This window comes from Triticum urartu, chromosome 6A (genome assembly GCF_056163025.1).
Source record: "Triticum urartu cultivar PI428250 chromosome 6A, HENAU_Tu73, whole genome shotgun sequence".
NCBI lineage: Eukaryota > Viridiplantae > Streptophyta > Magnoliopsida > Poales > Poaceae > Triticum > Triticum urartu.
In genome coordinates, this window is record NC_141878.1 from 593,632,472 (window position 1) to 593,646,149 (window position 13,678).

A 13,678-nucleotide genomic window follows, 5' to 3' on the forward strand; every position below is an offset into this window, starting at 1 on the left:
GCAAAAGTAAGACACTTGGAACCTACCAAGTGTTGCCAGGTACGCCACCAAATCTCTACTCCTAAGGGAGCAGTTGGTAGTCTCGCTTCCAGGTTTTTTTTCGTCCTAAAAAAATCTACAAAATTTCGTAGGTTAACCACGGACAACTCCCACCTTCCAGGTTTTTTTTGTCCCACCTCTCATGGTTTTTTTTGGTACCTCGTCCCACCTCACACTAAGCCGCCACGAACCGCAAAAATCGCCTACCTTAGCCAAATCAACAAATCTCTCTCATTAATGCAATTTTCTTTAGGAAACAAATAATAGATTCTTTCCTACCTTAGCCAAATCAACGGATCTCTTCTATTAATGCAATTTGCTTTAGCAAACAAATAATAGATTCTTTCGTACCTTAGCCAAATCAACGGATCTCCCCCATTAATGCAATTTGCTTTAGCAAACAAATAATAGATTCTTTCCTACCTTAGCCAAATCTACGAAATCTCTCTCATTAATGCAATTTGCTTTAGGAAACAAATAATAGATTTTCAGGAAACAAATAATCTCTAATCTCTAATAATTTCTACTCCTAATGAAGCAGTTGGTAGTCTCCTCCCACCTTCCATGGTTTTTTTTGGTACCTCCTCCCACCTTCGCTGGTTTTTTTTCGTAGATTTTTTTCGTCCCCTCCCCTCACTTCATCGGTTTATTTTCGCGTCACCCTCTCACACAACGAAAGAAATCTAAACAGATCAGAACTTTCCATACTGGCGCAAGTTATTTAGTAATGTAGAATCAATCACGAACAATCTCTAAAGATCAAATCTAAATTAATTAACCTTACCTTAAATCACTCAATTACGTTAATTAGAAAACAAATAATTGATTTTCAAAAAATCGCTCAATCACGTAAACCTTACCTTAACTCACGGATGGTAATCAATCTCCAAACAAAGGAAACAATACATCGAGGGAGCAGTAAATAAACTCCCTTTCTTATGACATGTATATGACCTTTCCTTCCCTCTACGTTGTCGAGCGTTCTTGATTCTCGAGGCCGATGCTTGGGCTGCGTCACTGGGTCGCGACGGTGCTGGAGGACGAGGACGGCGAGGCCGGGTGCCGCGGCACCGCGTTGGCCGCGACCGGTGAAGGGGGCAAAGAAGGGCGGCTTCCCTGGCCCTGGCCATGGCCGTGACCCTGGGAGTTGGTGCGGTGGAAGTGGCACTTGAAGGACACAGCGTGGGTGGCCGATGCGCAGACGCGCTTGGAAGCGGGCCCGTGGCCCGTGCCGGACGGCGCCGACGCCGACCCGGGCCACCTCCTCCTCGTATTCTTGGAGCTGTGGCTGGCCGATTTACATGAAATTAATTCCCTCAGTTGTGGTGGCAAATATAATACACATAATCCATATTGTTATGTACTAGCGTGTGTGTGTGAAATAGATGAATTATGGTCCCGTACCCAATAAGATGGATATGTGTGTGTGTTAGAGAGAGAGAGAGAGGGAGAGGGGGAGAGAGTGAGGAAGAGGGAGGCCGAGTGTGTGTGTGAGGAATTGATGGTAAAAAAGATCGCCAATGTCATTTGATATATATGAGAATATTAATATTGAACTTTTAAATTTAATGTGGCCCCGTTGCAACCCACGGGTGTTCTTCTAGTACACTTAGCAATGGACTAACAATCTGCAAAGTACGGTGAAAAATGTAGCAGCCCTACTTAATGGTAATGTATCCTATATATACCTTTTTTTTGAGGGAACCCTATATATACCTAAAAGAGGAGCCAAAGTCTTTTCTAGCGGAGCATGTACCGGGTAAACATCTGCCTTTCATTAGCTTCAAGGTCCTTGCTTTTTGGACTCATATGCTTGTGGATTTGCTTTGCCTTATACGTGGTATAGAAATGAATGTCACATAAGAGGAGGGTCCCATCTCCTTTTGTGCCAGAGAGAAGGACGTAATGTGCATGGATGACTCTGCCATTATCCATCCCTCTCCCATGGAAAATTGTAGCATTAATTTTCTTTGTGTTTTCCGCATCTGTTAAACCAGAATTTGGTTTTTGATTTTTTTTAATATTTGGAATCTGGAACTGTAGATATAATGCGGACCGAAATATGAAATTGAAATGCAACTATATATATAATGTGGGATAAAAATATGAAATTGAAATTGAAATTTCTAGACCGCGTCCATTTGAATTTCCAAACCAATTTCAGTACCACGTCCATTTCATCTCCCACATATTTTAATTAATGCGAGGTTGAAATATGAAAAATGAATTTTCACCTCACTATATCGTTCAGCCGTGTACCTTGGTCTATTCTTTATCTATAAGAGGACCCGGTGACCCATGTGGGTAGGGGACAGAACAAGGTAGCTCACACACTTGCTCAAATGGGTAGATTATCTACTCGTACGACTTGTTTGACGTATAAATTTATTGTCTAGTCTCTTTCATCAAATCGGTCTTTACTTGCATTACCTAGAGCATGCACTTTTACATGGTATTAGAGCCAAGAGGTCTTGAGTTCAAGACCCGGCTGGCGCAATTAAATCATAGCCCACTTTAGATTCACGTTTAGGCCGGAAGGAGCCACACACGAGGAGTGTTGACGTATAAATGTATTGCCTAGTCTCTTCCATAAGGTCGGCTGTTTAGTTGCATTGACTAAAGCATGCACTTCTACTGAACCAGATGAGATTAGCAATCTTTGTCAAGAGGATTGTAAAGAACCACCTTGGTTAATGAAATTCTATATTTACACAAAAAAGAAAACCATTCATCTAATGTGTAACTTTGTGAGGAATAGCATCAAGAACAACATCAAGATCATCACAAGGCTCGGAGGTGAAACGATTATCAAACTGTTGAACCATACCTTTGATTTCGCCTTGTGAGTCGCAAGAAGAACCATCATCACGCAGTAGAGGATCAAGTATTGGAGTTAATCACGACATGTAATTCTGTGGCCGGCTTGGACTAGGAGACAGTAATCGTGTAGAAATAGTATTGGCTAAGTTAACTAATACTACTACTTGAAATAGCATTGGCCATTTCCAAAAAACTAATACTACTACTTGAAGCTTATTTTCACTCGAAAGGAAAACACGGTAGTCCAGTCCAGTCCAGAGGCACGGCCCAACCCCGCACCTTTCCCCTCCTCTCCCAAGGAAATCTCCAAGCCCTAGTGCCTTCCCCGTCATGGCGGCCGGACCACAGCGCTCCTCCCCTCCTCCACCGCCACCCATGCCGCCTGGACGCCGCCACCGCGACGACCAACCAGAGCCCTGCGTTGAAGACTCTGACTCCAAACGCCCCGAGGAAGATCAACAAACAGCCACTCCAAACCCTGGACCATCCCCAGCGCAATACACCGATGAAGATCAGCCTGCACCTCAACAAATGCCCACTTCTAACCCTGGACCCTCCCCAGCGCATGATTTGCAGCTGGCTCAAAGGTATGTGCTTTTTATCGGAGCTACTTGTGCCAATGCCGCTGAAACCATCACGCATGGCATGAATTGAAAAAAAAAAACTCAAGTTGGCGTTACATCCGTACTGGCCGATGGCGGCGGCGTCCGTGGACATCGTTTCCTTCATGAAGGCGCCATGGCGGTGCTCCCGCCCCTCTCATGTGACTCCGGGTGAAAACTTGATCTACGGATCGGATAGTGGCGGCTTTCCGTAGGTGTCCCCTTCTAGGAGGCACTGTCTTGGAGTCCCTGCTCGGTCATGGACCGTCTCACCCCTCCTCGTTTCTTCGTTGATGTCTCCGTCCTCTCCAAGTGGTTATCCTTCATCATCTTTAGTTTGCTTGGTAGGCGATGGCATTGAGGGACGGTGCCCGACACCTTTGTATCTTGTCTTGGATGTGTGGGTTGTGTGCGGTGGTGATGTGTGTTGTATCGGTTTGTCCGGATGTTTGTGATGATAGTTGCTTTATAATATAAAGCGGGGGAAACCCTTTTTTGGTTGATGAGATACATGCATAGCTGCCACCAACCATCATTCATCAATGGACACGGGTTTCCAATAAAACAGTGCATAGCTAGCTGCCATCATCCATCGATGGACGGGTTTCAGCTCGATTGATGGTTTCGAATTGGTTCAACTATTTGGATATTGGAGCGGGTGAACTTATTTTGCAATGCATGAATTAGCTAGCAAAGTTTGTTCGTGTCCCACTTTATTTCATATTTCTGCTGATCTTAGGTGAAATCAAACTTTTTGTGTTCCACTTCAGGTGTGACGTGACAGATATCTTGGAAGAATTGGAGCTCAACGCTACTCCCTCGTTGTCTTCATGCGTTTCTTCTTTGACGCCTACTGGTTTACTTATTAAATATTTTGTCAGAGTTGATAAGGAGGGATTTTTCCATATATATCCTGATCGAGGTGGACCATTTCAGAGTTTACAGGAAGCTCAGCAAGCTATTGACTCGTATCATGTTGTTGGGCGCAAAAACTTGTAAGGCCTATCAACTTCCTTAGATTTCTGTTTCAGTCTGTGTGTGTTCTCACTTAGATAACGAGGCTACATCAATATTAATGTTTTGGGTATTTCTTAAAGTTAAGGGATGTTTTCTGTTACTGTTGTAAAAAAGTTGAAACAGTAAGCAGATCTGAAAATTCAGAAGATATATTTTTAACCTGACTCTTAATTTGTACAATTGGGTAGCTAATAAATATCTTTCCCACATTCCCATGATAAATATGGCGCTAGCTAGAACAATGTGTTTTTAGCTAAACACACTTATTTGGGGATCCAGAAACAAAAGATTGATTTTACTTTTCACGGAAAAAAATGCGCTGAGAACTTAGTCTTATAAGCATGTAGGTAGTTCAGTTTTGTTGTGCCTTTTGTTGCTTATTACTACGTAGCATGAGTTGTGTCATTACCAGTGCTCTATATGTCAACTAGGTGCATGGATGGACTTTCATCTCATGAGAGGTCTGTGCGGTATGCTTTACACTGGCCTCATGATGGCACAAGGAGAAATTCTGCAGAAGCCTTTGCTGCCATGAAGCCCCGTCGCCCTGTCCGAGAAGTTGTTAAAGCTCTATTGGACAAGTACAACGAGGACAATGGTCGTTTGGGGGTATGCTCTATCCCTCGCCCACTCTCTCTTGACTTTCTTGTTTGCATGATTCAAGTGCCATCATATTCATGTCCTTACTCCGTACTCAATTTTAGGATCTTGCATATGAACTAGAAGAAATAGTGAGATATAAACCATGTTTTGACGGAAAAGGCTGTCCTTACTCCGTCAAAACATGGTTTATATCTTCTTAGCACATTTCTCTTATATTCAGTGTACAGCCGCAGTGATGGAAAATAAGAGAATATATTCAGTGTACATAAGAGGATCTTGCATATGAACTAGAAGAAATGCGCTGTACACTGAATATAAGACAATATATTTTCATAGCTTCTTAGCACATTTCTCTTATATTCAGTGTACAGCCGCACTGCGCTGCTTGCATTGGCTCCAAACCCCTTCTGGTGACGCACGGCAGCACCACGATGAGCTTCAGTACCTGCCTCACCAAGGCTATCCGTCTATAGTGTTTGTTTTTAAGAGCAGCTTGGTTCGTGCAGGAAAAAAACCTTTTCCATCTATATGCCACCTCCAAAACATTTTCCGTCCATATAGGAATACAATGCAAATATTTTTCTGTAACTAAAAGTAGGTTGGTTCTATTCTCACCACATGGGACCCAAGGCATGCTCGTTTCCCAGTGGAGACGAACTAGTACTTCTCCAACGCCCTGGCCCCCTCCCCTTTAAACCATGGAAGCTCACTTTAGTTTCTTAGCTCCGGCTCCATGCCTGGCGAGATTTGACTTCTCTGGCGGCCACACCTCTCTTTGCGGCACCGTCGGGCAGCACCGGCACGATACGGGGGCAGTTCCTCCTGATCTTCATAACCTCTTTGATGGCCAATACAGCAACGAGGCAGATGATCCCCCAGCGGCATGGTCACCGGTGTGAGACAATAGATATCATCACGACGCTCGTGGTCACGCTACTAACTACCATTGTCATCCTTGCCGTTGGATATGCCCAATCAAAGAGAAGTAATACCTTTTACGGATTTGCTAGTTCTTGTCTTGAGAATTAACAAAGTCTAATAAAGGCGGAATATTTTTTTAGTGAGAGGTGGCATTCCCGTCTATATTGAGGCATATGTAGTTACTTCGTCAATATTAACACCTGGCTTAGTCTCTCAGAGGTGCTCATACAGGTATGGTGTGCGTGCATTTATAGGGGTGAGTGTAGTATCTTTTTTTTTTGAATAGTTAGGATTGCTTACCACATGTGTCACGTGGTGGGCGTATGTGTCTATTTGTGAGCTTCTATGTCTATATTACGTTTCTAAAAGAATCTCATCTAACTCCCACACCATTTAATTAATCGGATAAGAAAATCTTCACCAATCTCATGTAAAATCTCATCTAACTCCCACACCATTTAATTAATCGGATAAGAAAATCTTCACCAACCAGGGATTCTTATACTGATTAGTGAATAGTTGTTGTTGCTTTTAGCCCTCGTTTCCGTGAGAACTTGTTCAGAGTGTAGAAAAGGAAATTATGTGGCTATAGAAGCATATATGCCATTCAGTAAAACACCAAAGAAAAATAACTTTGAAATCTATATATTTATTGACCGTGCACCTATTCCATCTGCCAAGTAACTTCTGTGGGGTCATCCCGATCAGAAGTTTATCCAGCCAAAGAAAAATTAATTTTATCCAAACTTTATTTCATTTATTATGTTCTCTCACATTTTTTCATTGTATTAATACATGAGGATTTTTTTTGTTTCTCTTGTTTATTTTGAAAGTGAGTACCAGTTTTGAATAGGCATTATCTTTGACCATTTGATAGTGAGTTGAAAGAATATTTTCTCATTTCCAAGTTCCTCGCTACCCCCACTCCTGTTTGAAGATTATCTATTCCTTTTGTGAATTCTCTTCATGTTCTGAAGAGGAGGTTTCTGCACCCTATTATCCTTCATGTCCTTTATTCAAAAATTAATTTGATGCCTGGCTGATTAGTGCTGAACCAGATCTAGCACAAAATCACATTTTACAGCATTACCATTATGAGTATGTTTATACAGTTGTTGAGTACCTTTAATCGAATCAGCAGATTGTCTCGTCTACCCTTTGTGTATTAGTTATCCTTCCTTATGGTGTTTTGATTGAATAGAAGCCGATCAGGAGCCTTTGTTGTTGGTCCGCTCTAATCCCAACCCTTTGTATGATATTTTTGTCATCTAGATTTTCATAGATGGTTATGTTGTATGTTCATATTCATATGTTGGCTCGGAGATCCCTTTTGTGGCTTCTACTTTATCATGAAGATTGTCGACAAGGATTGAGAAGACAAATTGCTTACTAATTAGATTTCCACAGATGGTTATGTTGTATGTTCATATTCATATGTTGGCTCGCAGATCCCTTTTCTGGCTTCTACTTTATCATGAAGATTGTCGACAAGGATTGATAAGAGATAATTGCTTATTAATTGCTCGTGTGTTTTTCATCTCAGTGCTTCTCGGTGCCCTTCATAAAGAACTTCCTCCCCGGGTTGTCTATCAAATGTCCAGTTGGAAATATCAGTCTACAGGCCCGTCTGATAAAATTAACCTTTAACAACCAACTGGATGATTAGCTGCTCCATCATGCTACATACGCCTCTTTGTTGAGTGTTTTTCCCTGTTTTCTTGGAGAGTGCTACCTTTGCAATGGTTTGGCCATAAATCTGTAACTGTTGTCCGCACAAGTAGTACTGCTAATTTTCCCTTTTTATGGCGATTTATGCTTTCCGTACGCAAGTATTTTATTTGCAATTTTGCATTAGCAAAATACTTAACTTCAGTGGGAGACATTCACTGTTTTTCAGATTTGATGGAAAAACAAAAAATATGTCGTCAATTGGCGTAATTTTATAACCGTTCTCGTCATCTGAATAACATCCGAAATGGCTAATCCGATCGGTTTTGCTGCTTGTGTAGAACCGACGACAAGCTTGTTGGCGGGCATCTGGCAGGGTCGGTGAACATCCTCTACATGTACAACACCAGCTCAGGTAATTATTAGAACCCTGTCAGTTAGGTAAGCTCTTGTGATCATTCAAAGGGAGGGGGGATTAAGGTGTTTCCATCAACAACTATTTATTGGTCGAGTGGACTCAGAACTGGATTCGTACTGACAAATCAGGGTTGGCATCATAATAACAAGCATGGTCACCTTAAGTCTCAACTCTGAGCCTCCTCTTGGAAAAAATGCCTGCATTCCAAACAAGTCCATTTACAGACTCTAAGCCTCCTCTATGAGCACCAAGTAGACACTCTCTTTGCTATGTTTTGGCACAAAGAGCCAGACATCAAGTACTACGTGTTCTCAGGACAATCTCACCCTGCATGGAAACAACAATTCATCCTAGCTTAGTCTCAGCTCATCATGAAGAAAATACTTTAATCTTATGAAGTTAAGCTTACTGTAGTAGTCCTCTTGTCCCGAAACCCCAGTCTGGTTCTTGAACGGATCGCAATTCCACGTACTGTTGGATGAAAAGCTCCATTGAGCAATCCCATGGAACATATTGTCTCAGGAAGAGATAATATGAAGGGACTCTTTGGTTCAAAGAAATTCCATAGAAATTTTGGAGGGTTTCATTTCTTAGAAGATTTTCCTGTAGGCTTTGTTTGGTATGTAGGATTAGAAACCATGGGAGCTATCCATATGGTCTCTTTGCATGCAATTCTACAAAAAAAATTCATTGCTTTTGTGATAACTATGCCATGCACCTAATGTTGTAAAAAATTCCAAAAGAACAATCTAAGTGAGGATAAGGTGGTTTATGTTGGGGTCCGAGAAAGCAACTTGACATGCCAATCCTAAGCAACCAAACAATTTTGATTACAAAATCATGTGTTTTCTATTCCTATATAGGATTCAATATGCCATGTCATTCTAACCTGTGATTTTCCACTTCTTGTGTTTATAGAATCATGCGAACCAAATAAGCCCAAAATATTTTGTTAGATGTCGTCCACTTCTGAAACAATCGACCAAAAGAAAAACAGATATCGCCAACCATGTGAATGTGGATATCTCCGGCATACCCACCTTTCTCTCAAATGAAATACACCTTATAAGCTATACTTATAAGTATACTTTTAAGTTGGTTTTAGAGATGTTTAGAAAAAATAGTACTATGTTTTATTTTTTTTTAACAGAAAAGACGCTCATTTATTCTAACCGAGTATCTGTGCTTTTAACCTTATCTTTTCAACACCACTACTAATGCTTTAATGCCATCCGCACCCTGTATATGAAAATGATTAATTTGCCTTGTGTAAGCCCAATTTTCTTTCATCGCCATTCTTTACCACTCTCATACTTAGTTATACTCAATCAGATTCATTGAACTCGCTTTTACAATATTACTTGTTTTTCTTAGAGCTCTATAATCTACTGTAGTTGGCCATTCAATTACAAGCACATATATTTTTAGTTCTTCATCTTCCTTTACTACTTCACTCTTTTCATGAGCTTCACCAGCCATTTTACAGAATATAAAATGTTGTTTTCTTATGCATTTTAGTTACCTTTACAGTTGTAACTTTGTGATGATACAAACGGAAGTTGCACATATTTTCCTATTTATACTATTGTTCTATCCATGCTTAAAATATAACAAATCATGTTCTGTTCATACTACTTAACAGTCAGCAGTTTACTTATCTTACAAATACCAATTATATTCCCCTTCTCACTGTGTACCAGATAGATCAACACCTGATCTGTTGTTATTTTTCTCCTACCACTTATGAAATTTCTAATTTATCTTTTCTAGCTTACCATTTTTTCATTCTTTTGTTCTCTGTTCATACACTAAGCTGTACATACTCAAATCGTCAATTGCACACCAGAAATATTGACTTCTCTTTGCTCTTTCATGAGCCATTTTACTTGACCATTAATGTTGGGTCCTCAAGACGTGTTATTCAGATAACAGTACTTTGCTAACACCATAAATATCATTAATATCCATAGAACACGCTCTTATCTTCCATATCACACAACAATTTCTGTCCATGTAAATAACTTACTTTCTTCTAACAGTATTTTCAGGTTAACTATACTGAAGAAAACTTGCAGGACTACATTGATCCAAACAATGATACACTTATGGTCAGACTTGCAGACCGCCATCTGCTCGCCGAATGTTGCATCATGCTAGGAATTGACAAAAGGGCCACTATAACCACCAACTGGCCTGAGTTTCGTCGCCGCGCCAACATTCGCAAGGGAGACATCTGTGCATTTCGTTTCAGGATAACTTCAAAGCGCCGCCTGGTCCTCACCGTGCACTGCCTCTAGATGCACCATCGAAGATGATGCAGCCCCTGTGTCAATATAATCTAGCACTAAGTACTCATAATTATGTTATATCCTGTGATAACCTATTGGTTGCTTTTGGGTCCTCTTATCACATGCTTTTCAAGACACTAAACCTACGCTGCTTCTTATGTTAAGTGCACTATTGTCAGTCAGATGTTTCATGTTGAGATCCATAATGAGCTTTCTTTGTAAAGTATATATTTCTATTTTTGCTGCTAAGTTTCTTAGCTAAAGCAATCATCCCAAATGCTAATTAGAATAGAAAAGAGTGTTAAAGGGGCGAGTACAACCAGAGCTCCCCCTCAAGAGGCGCGCCACGGGCGCGCCCGAACACCTAGTTAGTGTTGAAGTGGTGGAGCAACCCAGTGTAGACTATGATCTTGCCACCGGGCAGGCACATTGCATTCACCAGCTTATCGTCGACGACGATCACCAGGGTTGTCGAGATGCTTCGTCATCGGCTGCGCTCCCCAAACCTTGGCTTCTTCTTCTCCTCCGCTGCATTGGAGCTCCAAATTGCTTCGTCAGGTAGCTTATCATTGTCATCGCTGGCGAGGCCGCGGCGGGCAGCGTTGATTATCTTGGTGGAGATGCTGGTGACGCGGACGGTATCCGGGTGGGACGCGGGGAGGACTTTCTTGCCCAGCTCCTTCTTGAGGCTGGCAAACTGCGACTTGCCGAGGTTGCGCTCTTCCTCAAACGAGATGACAACCAAGTGGTGGCGGTTGGTGTAGGGCACAGTCTCGATGGTGCCGTCGCGGATCGTGATGACCACCCCTCCGATGAGCATGACTACCGCCATGACTGTTCTGGCGGCCTCGTCGGCGGAACTTCTTTTTCGCCTGTAGCCTGTAGGAGTAGTAGCGTGGGATCGCTAGCTGTGACGGCGGTGGTCGACGGCCGAGGACAGGGTTGGGGCGGAAGAGTACGCCTCGGTCAGATGATTGCAGGGCATGCTGAGATCGCCGCGTGCATGGCGCATGGTAGTAGCGCCGGGCGGTTGGTGGCGGTGCAACAGGCGTTGGGACGGCCGGCTTGGACCGGAGTAGCCCGGACAGGGAGGGGCGCAGTTTCCTGATAAAGATGCTCATGTTCTCTCGGTTAGGTTTGGTCTATCTTTTGGGGGCCGAGCCGCCGCCGCTCGCCGGGATGCCTCTTGGGGGACGGCCGCTCTTCCTTCGTATCGTTGTGGCGTGCTCTACAAGTTGCCATGGATTATTAGGTTGCGTCATATAGTATCTGTAGCCTGTTGGTCTCGATCAATCAAGTCTGCGAGGGACAACCCGCAGACCTGGAACCCGAACCGAAGGCTTATGCGTACGTAGGCCAGCCGTACGTAGTCGCCCACGATTCCAGTAGTGACCATCATGCGTAGTTTTCAACTAAATATCTGAAAACCACATGAAAAAAAAAACATGATACATGTGGTAAGCAATCCAAACTATTAAGAAAAAAAAACTAACTATCTGAAATTCCGGTGCTTTGGGTGGATGTCAAAGATATTCGTAGCTTCAAAATTTTGAGCCAGGTTTAAACGAATTCCAAGCAAAAAAACCCAGTTAAATTACATCTAAATTATGTGAACTATGACATTTTAAAATCTCTGAAATTTTCAAATTTGTGGTGAGGTCCGAATTCTTTTCTGCTACTGGATTCTTAAACCATGGTAATTCTTCATTGGAACGAAACCAACCTTGGATTTCTTGCTCTGAAAGGATATCTAAGCCAGCTTCTGGGAGATGTTTTGAATGAGCGGCCACGAACCGGATCAATCTGCGCTCCCCCATCACTGTCCATCAGGCAGGTGCCCATCCCAATTCCATTATTTAGCGGTTTATGCTTTGCACGACATATATAAAGGTTCACTAGTGCTTATCACAATTTGGGTTAAGAGGTGAAACAATGCCAGATGAAGACCTCTTCAACCAAAACATCAACCAAAAATAAATAAATGCTCAATCTAGGTTAATTTTGAATGCATAACATATATCTTTCTAGCTTTAGTGGCAATCCCAAAATGGTTATCCATATTTTTGAGTAACTAGTTAACACGCCCGTACGTTATAGTGGAAATTTTTAGCAATGAAAAATAAAATTGGAATATATGATAATAGTAGCGCATCATGTTTAACCTAGAGTTAAATGGAGGGTGGATGCATGTTATATTGTCATGTGACATTCAAGTTCAACTATTTATTATTAATATATAACAATAAAAATTAATGATGTGGATGCATGTGGTGGGAAGTGGAAAGTGATTGATTGCAAGTGCATTTAAATGAGAGATAGCATGCGTGAGACATATGTGATGAAGTGGATGGGCTGTATGTTAAGATAAATAAGTTAGTGGGGACAAAGTGTAAGTTGCTCTAAGTAGCCGAGAGCCCTAACATTTTTGTACAGTCTAGATCGTGAAAAAGCAACAAAAATATCAATAGTGTTGTACGAAAGTGCCATCCTGCTCCGGTGAAAATGCACCTGGGTTAACAGTAAATTCCAAGAAATAGCCAAAACAATTCAAAAAATTCTGATTTTTTTGTAGACAGACATTCATGAGTGTTTTTCCTACATATAATTTTTAGTGAACAGATCACATTAGCAATTCTTTGGGTAGAAAAAAAAGACAGGCCGCAAAATTCGTTAAAATGCAGCATTTTTCTAAAAAAAAAATCATGAGCATATCGAACGCTATTTCTGCATGAAATGTTGCACGGGAGTAGAACATTCAAACATGTGTGTTGAAACAAATCCATTTTTTTACTATTTCTAGAATATTACTGGTGTTTATCCGTATGCATGTGCATCCCGTAGCAGAGCCTCCATGCATGGACCTATATATGCAGACATGCATGCAGTAATTAGAGGTAATAACACTAGTGGTTCCTAAACTTGCCATCGATGTTCACTTTGGTGCCTAAACTTGAAAAATACACCGAACTGGTTCTATAACTTGGCAGTATGGTTCAAATACGGTCTGAATCACGTCTAGATATGTATGTATTGCTGACTAAACATGCGAGCGTGGCGCGGGGCCGACTTGCAGTGCAGGGACATACTGCAATGAAGAGTGTGCGTCTCAATGACCATCGGGTCCTACCTGTCAGTGCACAGTTGAAATAAACTAAAAAATTGTAAAGCTGAGATTCGAACCAGCAACCTGTGAGCCATGAAGGACATGCACCAACCAATTCGCCTATGTAATTTTGTTGTCTTTTAAGCACTGCAACGTTTTATATATCCGATACATCCGTGGTTAAATGTGCTGCAGTTAG

At 41.7% G+C, this 13,678-nt stretch overlaps 2 protein-coding genes and 1 pseudogene across 2 annotated transcripts; 2 read left to right on the forward strand and 1 right to left on the reverse strand.

Moving 5' to 3' along the window:
• The first annotated feature begins 3,189 nt into the window (after positions 1–3,189).
• LOC147966910 (uncharacterized) lies at positions 3,190–4,696 on the forward strand. The gene is made up of 3 exons (XM_087527409.1): positions 3,190–3,446; positions 4,232–4,444; positions 4,666–4,696. Exons 1-3 carry the CDS (start codon positions 3,190–3,192, stop codon positions 4,694–4,696), a joined length of 501 nt encoding a protein of 166 aa, XP_087383535.1.
• Positions 4,697–4,913: 217 nt separating this feature from the next.
• On the forward strand, positions 4,914–10,425 carry LOC147966911 (uncharacterized). The gene is made up of 5 exons (XM_087530976.1): positions 4,914–5,087; positions 7,546–7,583; positions 8,012–8,085; positions 8,266–8,393; positions 10,137–10,425. The coding sequence occupies exons 1-5, from the start codon at positions 4,914–4,916 to the stop codon at positions 10,383–10,385; spliced, it is 663 nt and encodes a 220-aa protein (XP_087387102.1). The 3' UTR covers positions 10,386–10,425.
• A 315-nt stretch (positions 10,426–10,740) lies between these two features.
• On the reverse strand, positions 10,741–11,497 carry LOC147966912 (mitochondrial metalloendopeptidase OMA1-like; annotated as a pseudogene).
• Positions 11,498–13,678: the final 2,181 nt, after the last annotated feature.

Coding starts and splice junctions, on each gene's coding strand:
- LOC147966910 (XM_087527409.1), top strand. CDS start 3,190: ATGGCGGCCGGACCACAGCGCTCCTCCCCTCCTCCACCGCCACCCATG. Junction 3,447..4,231: donor GATTTGCAGCTGGCTCAAAG/GTATGTGCTTTT, acceptor GTTCCACTTCAG/GTGTGACGTGACAGATATCT. Junction 4,445..4,665: donor GACTCGTATCATGTTGTTGG/GCGCAAAAACTT, acceptor TACAATTGGGTA/GCTAATAAATATCTTTCCCA.
- LOC147966911 (XM_087530976.1), top strand. CDS start 4,914: ATGGATGGACTTTCATCTCATGAGAGGTCTGTGCGGTATGCTTTACAC. Junction 8,086..8,265: donor CATGTACAACACCAGCTCAG/GTAATTATTAGA, acceptor CTCAACTCTGAG/CCTCCTCTTGGAAAAAATGC. Junction 8,394..10,136: donor AGCCAGACATCAAGTACTAC/GTGTTCTCAGGA, acceptor CAGTATTTTCAG/GTTAACTATACTGAAGAAAA.